This window comes from Gekko japonicus, unplaced genomic scaffold (assembly GCF_001447785.1).
Source record: "Gekko japonicus isolate JY-2015 unplaced genomic scaffold, Gekko_japonicus_V1.1 scaffold855, whole genome shotgun sequence".
NCBI lineage: Eukaryota > Metazoa > Chordata > Lepidosauria > Squamata > Gekkonidae > Gekko > Gekko japonicus.
In genome coordinates, this window is record NW_015168073.1 from 526,958 (window position 1) to 536,733 (window position 9,776).

At 46.1% G+C, this 9,776-nt stretch overlaps 1 protein-coding gene across 1 annotated transcript in view; it reads left to right on the forward strand.

Annotated features, from left to right (window-relative positions):
* The first annotated feature begins 731 nt into the window (after positions 1–731).
* Positions 732–9,776, forward strand: part of BMPR2 (bone morphogenetic protein receptor type II) — a 115,859-nt gene continuing 106,814 nt past the window's right edge. The window contains exon 1 of the mRNA XM_015414630.1: positions 732–1,896. Coding sequence (XP_015270116.1) covers positions 1,824–1,896 — 73 coding nt within the window. The 5' untranslated portion in view covers positions 732–1,823. The remainder of the gene's footprint in view (positions 1,897–9,776) is intronic.

Consider the following 9,776-nt stretch of genomic DNA (forward strand, 5'->3'; position numbering starts at 1 on the left):
AAATTTGGTTTGCTCTGGAGCCCTCCTTCCTGAGCTAGGACAAAAATGTGTGGGCCGGAGGCTAAGAAACGGTGAGCTAGCCCACACTAACTCAGCTTAGAGGGAACACTGCTCAGAGGGATACACAATGCCGCAGAGTCCGACCTCCCGAGCATCCATTTTCTCCCGGGGAACAGATCTCTGCGGTCTGGAGATGAGCTGTGGCTCCGGGGGTTCTCCAGTTCCCACCTGGAGGCTGGCATCCCTATCCCGCGAGGCAGCCAGACACCGCCCCCCATCCCATCCCATCCCTTCACAGCAGGCGAGAGCAAGAACTTATACGAATGACATCCCCAGAGCGGTCGGTCGGGGCCCGAAGAAGAGCAGCCAACGCCTCTTCTCTTTCCTCCCTTCCCGAGCACCTTTCCCCGCAGCCGCCGGACCGCGGCAAACACGGAATCCTCCGCCACATCCCAGGGCGGGCGAGGGGCGGGGCAGACAACCTCTATGATCCGAGAGACTCGCCGGCTGGGGTGAGAGCCGGAGTGAGGAGGGACGGGAGAGGAGGAGGAGGAGTGGGCGGGGCCGTGGGCGTGGCCCGGGCGCTGAGGCTGGCAGTTGAGCGGCGACTCCCCTTTGTGTCTGGTCTGAGGGAGGGAAGACGGAGCGCCGCTTCCAGCCCAGCCGGAGAGCCGCCGCCGGGGACGGGGAGGCGGCGCGAGAGAGGACCCCCCCCTCGCCACACACCCTTGCCCGGAGGACGACGGGCGGCGGCGGCGGCGTTGGAGGACCCCACAAGGCGGGGCATGACGGGCCGCCCCGTCGACGAGGCGCCGTGAGGGGAGGCGGAGGCGAGGAGGCGTCCCCGTCGTCGCTCCCAGCCGAGGGAGGCTGTGGGATCGGGAGGGGAGAAAAAGGCCTCGCCGGTGGATGCCGAGGAGCGCCGGAGACGCCGAGGAGGAGGCCTTTCCCGCCTGCCTCCCCACTTCTGGTTCGGAGCCGCGGGTCTCCGTCTTCCCCGCCTAGGCTGAGCGCCGTGCCGTCGTCCCCCACCTTCCAAGAGCCGTCATGGGGCAACAGCAGGCGCTGGACATTCCTTGCCCGGGAGGCGACGCCTTGTTATTTTTAAATGTGAAGTGACTGACTGGGCAGGGAGCTCGCCTCTTCTTTCCCAGCAGGGATATTTTAAAGGAAATTTTGGGTGGTTTTTTTAAAAAAATTGGGGGGGTGTTTCCTCCCCCCACACCCCCTTTTCTTGGAAGCCTAGGCCTTGAAAACCCGCAATCCGTATCTGCCTTCTTTCTTTTTTTAAGGGAGGGGGGTCATTTTGGAGGAAGCTGCTTCGGAGTGACAATCGGTTTTCTCCCCCCCCCCCCTTCGCCTCTTTGGGAAAGGATGCCTTTAAAATTGGGCTGCTTTGGTACGGGGAAGACGCGTGGGGAGTAAGTCTGGGGTTCATATAGGTGTGCGTGTTCTGTTTTATGGGTTCCCCCCCCTGCTCTAAATGGTGACTGCCCGTCTTGGGAGAGGGAAGGAGCTGCTGGGCTTGAGAACCGAGAAACTCTCTTTTCCCCACCTCCCTTTTTGTAGAAGAAAGCCAAGGAAGGGAAGCCGCGGAGCACCTGAAAGATGAAGACGGACTGGCGTCATGGAGTAAGACCACCACGGGCAGCGCCGCTCCTCTGCCGTTGGCCCTTTCAGTCTGGATTGTTGTAAGCCGGGAGTGGGCTTTTTAAAGACGCTTTAGAGACGGGAGGTTTCCTTCTCCTGTCGGGATCGTTGCTTTTTTTAACAGAAGAAATCGTACCTCTCCCTCACCCGGCTGTCCTCCCCACCCCCCAAATATGACTGCCTCGCTGCACCTTTTGCTGGCGCTGCTCTTCTCCAATGCCACCTTGCTGCTCAGCATTGCGGCTGGTAAGTAGCCGGTGGGTGTAACGTGGAAAGTGGTCCTTGGGCGAATTTAGGCCCGGGGGACTTGGATTTTGAACCCGTTTAGCACCGCGGGAGCCAGTGGGAATGAATCCGGGTCAGTTTAAACACTTTGGCTGAACTGATCGATGGATTGCATCTGCATTGGGCGTTTTAATATGGCAAAAGGGGTGCGGCTGGCCAGCGTTTGGGTTTCTGGCTGAGAAACGGCACCTTTTGGTTTCGGGACCTCTTTCAGGTCTCAAATGCTGATCTACAGGAGTGGGTCTCCTTTTGAATGTTTTATTGGACAGATCAGAGCAGTCTTTGTTTAGGTTTAATTTTTTTTGTTGGGCTATGTGATCATATTGTTCACCATTCATGTATTTTAAAAAACCCCAGCTGTGTGTAAAATCAAAATGGATTACAAGATAATGTGTGCATTTAAAACATTTTTATTAGCACCTTGTTGTGTAAGATATTTTTGTTCACGACCATCCATATGGTCAGGGTACTTCATAATTATTAAGTATGTTTTGAATGGGGATGAAACAATGTCTGGTTGGGGGGATTTAAACAGCTAATTAACTGTCGATATTTGCAGTGAAATAAGAAAACCGAGCTTGAAACGAATATTTGATGTCTGGTTGTGCAACACTTGCATATATATCTTCTATAAAAATGCATTTCACTATTTTCAAAGTAATGCCTTTTTTGAGCTACTGGCAGAATATTGCACATCTTATTAAAAGACAGGAACAGTGTTCATTCGTCACTGTGTAGAAATTTGATGCTGCTGGAAGCTGTCTTGGAAGATTCAGGTGCAAGAACACTCTGAAGTGTTAAGGCTTTTATTATGCATTAACGTTTTTTCTTATGCATGTTCTCTTCACGACTTTTAGAAACCTAAAAGTAGTTCTGTCTTCCCTTATATGCCAATGAGGGAGAAGATTACCTGTCTTTATGTGTAATTATTCTTGAATGAAGAGGAAAAAATGCTTGAGAGAGATTTTGTAAGAATTATATTGAAAGGGACTGCTTAATTACTTGGATCCTTTAATGAATGTTTTGGCTTATATCCATCAACACAGTTCCGGAGATTTAAGGGAACTTCCGCCTTTGGAAGAGAGGGTGATGATTTTGGTTGATTCCACCTCACCAGATGTTGGACGTAAGCCAATATCTACCCCCTCCCCCATTTTAAATATGAAATGCTGGTGCTCCTGAAGCACCGTAGGCTATACTGATGGCTTGCTGTATGCAAGATCAAAACCAATGACAAGAGAAGTTTAATCTATGAATTAGGATTTCAGGATAGCACAAAAATTAAAGTGAGCAAAGGTGAGCAATTCATCTGTTTAGGATTAATTGCACTGTCCATTTCCTGGGTATGATGTAAGGATTGGTTGATGGTTCATTCATCGCTGGTAAAATTTCTCTTGAGTAATATTGAACTGAAGTGGTTGACTAGCAGGCTGACCTTTTGGCTGTGTCACTGATGTTTGATTGATGCCCGCCATGTCTTCCTTTGGTAGTTTCATAAGCAATAACTTCTAATAAAAATGAGTCTTTGAGACTCCAAATATTCTGTGCTAAAACTTCATGAGCATAATAAAATCTTCTATTCTCTAATATAGTCTCCCAGGAATTTAGATTTTTCTTTCCTATGGCCTAATTACTTGGCAAAATGTTACGAGGGAAATCATTCTGGACAGAACTGAATATCTGCAGATAACTGTCACAGGGAGGTCCTCTGTGTTTCTTGTATGGCCGCTTCCAGTTATGCATACTGGCATATGCATGGATGAGACCATATCCAGTAATGCTCAAGTGGATTTTGTGGCGTACCTTTTTTTTGTAATGGCAGTGCGATATTTTAAGGTGATTTATACTAAAGCAATAATCAGCTTTCAAAAAAAGTGTGCTTAGGAGTGTAACTAAAGTCTTCTGAGGTATTGGATGAAGTTGAGTGACCTGAACCGGGCACTCAGAATGTGGTTTGTGTGGGATCTTGCATTCAAGAACACTCCTGGCAGACCTCCTGAGTGTGATGGTTCTTCTCTCATTGCCTCTCTCCTTGGTAACTACCAATGGGTGCTACTAACCCAGCCACATTTCTTTGAGCGAGCAGATCTAGGACAAGTCAGAGCTTTGTTTCTCAATCTCCTGTTTTAAGGGTAGAATAAGTTAAAGAAGATCCAATCAGTCAATCCTAAAAGAAATCAACCCTGACTGTTCCCTGGAAGGCCAGATAATGAAACTGAAGCTCAAATAATTTGGCCACCAAATGAGAAGGGAGCCCTCACTGGAGAAGAAGACCCTGATGCTGGGAAAGATTGAAGGTCAAAGAAGACGGGGACGGCAAAGGATGAGATGGTTAGACAGTGTCATCGATGCAACGAACATGAAATTGAGCCAACTTCAGAGGACAGCAGAAGACAGGAGGGCCTGGCGTGACCTGGTCCATGGGGATTGTTGTAAGCCGGGAGTGGGCTTTTTAAAGACGCTTTAGAGACGGGAGGTTTCCTTCTCCTGTCGGGATCGACTGTGCAACTGAGCAACAACAACAACAAAGTTAAAGATTCTATTTATTTATGTTATATCCTGCCATTCTCTCTGGGACTCAAGGTGGATACTCTCATCTTGTCAGTCTCATTTTTGCTTGTTTCAGTTCACTTCCATTTTCAGATCAAATGTTCTATGTCAGTCACAGTTACACACATGAATTTGGGATAGGCCCTTTCTCAGATTGGTTATGCGCTTGCCCCTTCCAGTTAGTCGACTCACTTGCATGTGTTCTCTTGCAGTATCCTTTATGTGCTTCAGTTGAGGCTGAAATGGATTATGCCATACTTGGATAAATGGACTGTGTTTCCTCTAGCGGCTCTAGAGCAAAAGGTTCAGTTCCTCTTAGAGGATTCTGGTTCTAGAGGCTTCAGAGAATTGTAGGTGTTTTTAGATAAGGGTTTTGTTTAAGTTTTTCAGTTTTATTGGTCAAGACAGTGGTCTAAGAACTGGGGGATGTAAAGAAAGAAAGAAATTTGGGTTAGGTACACTAAAGAATGATTTGCCTTGAGAAGAACAGAGGGCGGTGGGAGTTTTCCTGCAGGAAAAGAATAAAGACGATGAAGGCTCTTGCTGAAAGGAAAGGCAAGAAATGGCCAGATATTGACTGTATTGATAAGATTGTCAGGTATAGTGTTACACAGCAAAAATATGATTATTTTGTGTATTCAGAAATCGGTTCTAGGCACAGAGTTGCATAGACTAAGTTTTTCTCTCTTTTGGTCTCTGGGCACCTAGTTGAAAACATACCACGTTTGTCATGTGATGACTTAATTGTCTTGAACAGCTGGAAGCAAGTTTTTGCTTTAAAGAATCTTTCAAGGTAGCTTATCTATTGCATAGATCATCTTTAGGGACATTATGGCTGTAACACCCTGTGATCAACTTGCTCTCTTGGGGGCTGGGAGGGATCTGCTCTAGCTCTCATGGGACTCGGGTAGGAAGAAGTCTTAAGTGCTGTATGTCGTGGGGATAAGATGAAGAAGAGGCCAGCTGTTTATTGCTGTGCCCGTGGACTTCTTAACTGACCTGGCTTCATGGGATGATGTAGCACTTTCATGGAGCTGAAAATCTCTGTCTGCTCTTCCCTCCCCCCAGCAAAACCTTGTAAGATCTCTGGGGACACCCTGCTTCCTTGTTGCAGCCAAAAGGATGATTGGGGAATCAATAAAGGAGAGTTTTTGTCTATCAGCAAATGGCTTTAATGAGTCTTGCCTTCCTGTCCTTAGAGCCAGGGTCTCCGGGTCTTGTTGCTCATGAGAGCAAAGCCGTTTGGCTAAAGTACGATCTGGAAGCACCTGTGGTTACGTCACTAAAGATCTCTCTGACTTCCATTGCCCCCTTCTTCCAAGGAATAGTGCTGCAAATGCTTCTCCCATCCTTCAATTTGTCCTTGCAACCTCCCTGTGAAGTAAATAAGGCTGAGAGAGTAGCTACTCCAACCCCTAACCACTACACACTGGTAAGCAGAGCTGGAACTGGGTGAGTTGTATCAGAGGTCAGGAGAACACCCTCATTCCTCCACGGAGCCGACTCATGGAAGGACCTTGTTTGTATGTATACCAGGTTATTCCAGTCTAAATTAAGTGCCCAGGATTCCATACTAATTTTGTTGAATAATAGCTTTTAAAATTTTGCAGCATCATTGGTATTTATGGCTGTTTTGCCATATTATTAGATTTATGCAGGATGTTGCTGGCGCTTGATGTAAACCTGCTTCACGGAAACTTGTATAAATAATAATTGGATTTTTGGTTGCTGTCTTCCTGCGTCGCTGGGCAGAATCTTGATCAGCCAGCTCTCTAAGAGCTTGGGGTAGACACTGTGAACATTTCTTTTGCATGAAAATGACATTTTATCAAGCCGCAGGGCTAAAATGAAAACAATAGCAGTCACTTGTAAAACCGTTTCTGCATAGCAGATTGATAAGATCAGATTTCTGTTTAAATTGTTGTTAATAAAATATAACGTATTTTTCAGCGGAGTAATAAGTTCAAACACAAATATGCTCTCATGATATAAAGGAAGGGACAGGATTTTTCCCTCAGTTGTTGAAGATTGGGTTCAGTGACATTATCAGACTGGAATTCAGACTGGAAAATTAATTTGTGCTGGGACCTTAAATATACTTCCTTACTGGGTTCACAGCATTGTGGAAACCCCCTCCTATACTCCCTCGCCATTACAGCCCTTAGGAACGCAGGGCAGGGTCTGGGATCCCCTCTAGATTTTGACCTTATTTACGAAGGTCATTATGAGATAACCTTAATGTCAAGATGGTTATTTTGACCTGTCATCTGGAACGTGTGTGCTAAATTGGTTTCCAGTCATTAACCCAGCTGTTGGATAAGGTCCTATTTGGTCAGAACCTCAGAGAACCACCCTCCCAACCCAATGTCTTCTGGGCCCCTTAAGCCCCTTCAGAAAGCCTGAAGTGGTTTACCTAATCACTAGCTTTTTTTAGTATCAGGTTACCATGTTGGCAAGAGGGGAGAAAATATCAGCTATTTGGAAGTTAGCATTCCAGTTACCATTTCTTAAAGATTCTTAAAAGTTTCAGTCTGACCACACTTGGAAACTTGGACAGAGGAGTTCTTGGCTCTGGTAGTTAAGGGAAAGGGTGACTTCAGCACTGTAGCCAGACTTCCTTAAGTTTTCAACGTGAATTTGTTTTTCATTGTGCAAATGAATAAACCCTCAGATCTTAAAAAGTGATTAACATTGTGCCCTATTCCAAAGGCTCAGAGTAGCTCATAATTGATTAATAATGTAGCTTTGACTTGGGCCACCTGTGTAGTTGCACTTTTCTTGATCACTTTGCTCTTTTAGGAAAATGGTTGCTAGTAGTGTGGCAAATGACATTGCCGAAAGAAAATTAATTAGAATTCATCCTTTCCTTCCTATGAGTAAAAAAAGTATCCAGGGTATAAATTTACCCCAGAAACAATTGGATTTTCTCATTGGGGTAAGTTTGTACTTTGGGTCATGTTACGTGTTGGGGTATAAAGTTACCCCAACTAAGTTTCATTAGCTTACCTTGGCTCACTTTCACATTTTTTTAACCTTAGTTAATTATTCTGTTCTTTACAACATCTTAAGTTTCTTTCTTTCTGCTAGAAATTGCAGTATATCTCTTCCAAGAGTAAGGTAGATACCTCAACCATTTGGCGTGCTTATGTACCATAAATGGTCAGTGGCACTACTTCAGACATGCTAGGTATTGGTGCTCTTGTAATTTTCATAGTCTGCCTCTCCCACAATCAAACTGGAATGGAAAAAAGTGTGTAAAAGGAGATATATTATCTGGGTTGATTCTTGGTCAGAAGTTGATAGAAGAAAAAATTAGGAGGCTGCAGGACTTAGGCAGATCACGAGAGGGAGGGCAGAAAGGGTTACAGAGCAAACTAATTTATGCAGTAGCCAAATTGCTCACTCACAACTTTAATGCCAGCAGCTCACAAAGTAGAATTTTTGCTCACAACACTCCACAACTTAGAGGGAGTATTGGTTACATCAGTGCTTAGTTCTTTTGGCCCTTTCTTACACACCCATGGAAATGCTGATTGCTACTTTGGGGTCAGGAAGTAATTTTTCTCCAGGCCAGTTTGGCCAGGGATCCTGGAGGGTTTTTGACATCTTCAGGGTGTGGAACAGCAGTCACTGGGTGTGTGGGGAGAGGAGGTATTTGTGAATTTCCTGCATTGTGCTGAGGGTTTGACTAGATTACCCTTGAGGTCCCTTCCAGCTCTATGATTCTAAGTATGTCTCTTGCCCTGTCACTCAGCTCATCAATGTCTCCTCTCAGCCACAAGCTACCATAACTCTGCAAACAGCACAGACTGAGTGTTGCATAATTTGTCCACGATTAAAGGATTGCAAATGCCGCAGGCAATGCAAGGCTTGTTATTGATTCATTTGCTACGAGCACCTCTGTTGTCTTATGCAGTAACTACCCTTAAGTGCTGAAAACAAGAAAGGCCTGAAAATCTGTTGGAATGTTTTGGGCTGTTTTGGCATCTGTATACAAGAGGGCAAAGAATTGCTTTGTGCTGCTGGAGGGAGCAAAGGTGGGACTGAATGGTCTTTTTACAGGAGAGTAGATTTCAGTTGAACATTAGGGGAGAACATTTTAAAGCAAAGTAAGAGCAGTGTAACAACAGAACCCGTTTCCAGGGTTGTAAGCTCTCCAAGGTTTCCAAGTAGAGGCTGGAATAGCCAACCGGCAGGAATGTTCTAGCTCTGAATTTGCTGAACCAAGCAGGGGGTTGGACTAGATGGCCTTGAAGAATCCTCCCAACTACGATTCCATGTCTAGAAATGCTAAAGCATGGCTAGGAATCTTCACAAGTCATTACAAACCTTAGCCGAGTTCTGTATTCCGTAGAATGGCTACTTTTCCGAAAGAAACATCGGTGTTGCTGAACGTGCACAACACAAGACATAATAACAGCTGCATATTTTCAGGACATGGAGTGCAGTATGTGTTGCAGCCCCGTAGCTAGGGATTTTTTGGGGAGGGGGCTGCAGCTAATTAAATCAAAGTTAAGTACATTAATTCAATTTGGGGCCAGCCCAGGAGGGAGGGCCCCCAGAAAAAACACTAGGGAGCCATGCCCCATGTTAGCTATGGGCCTGGTGTGTTGTGATAACATCCTGATTTCTGTTGTCAAAATAAAACTTTGTTGGGCTTTGTTTGTAAACACCAATAAATTGATCTGGTGTCCATGTGCAGTTATGTAATTTTAGAATCTGGACAGAATCATCTTCTGCTCACACTGCTTTAGATGGTAATGGGTTCCTCAGATGCAAAGCTGGCAAGCCTGCTTTTGTAGGTCCCCGGCCGGGTCCGTGAACCAAGCCCCAGTGTCTGGTCCTGTGATAGCATAAGAACATAAGAGACGCCAATGTTGGATCAGGCCAAAGGCCCATCCAGTCCAACACTCTGTGTCACACAGTGGCCAAAAATACCAGGTGCCATCAGGAGGTCCAGCAGTGGGGCCAGGACATTAGAAGCCCTCCCACTGTTGACCCCCCCCCCCAAGCACCAAGAAGACAGAGCATCACTTGCCTGGAGCATCACTGCCTGGAGCTGCTGATTACTTTACAAAGCCACAAATGTTTGATCCAAGGGTCTGAGTCAAGTTCAAACAATGGTTAGTGAATAAAAAGCACATCTGACGATATATTGTAACAAGAAGGGGAACCCACGATACTCGAGGGGGGGAGCTCCACATGGAGGAGAAGGAAGCAGCCGCAGCCTTCTCCCCCCCACAGTCTTCTTCCTCCTCCTCTCTCCCCCCAGCACTGAGGCCTGCACTCGG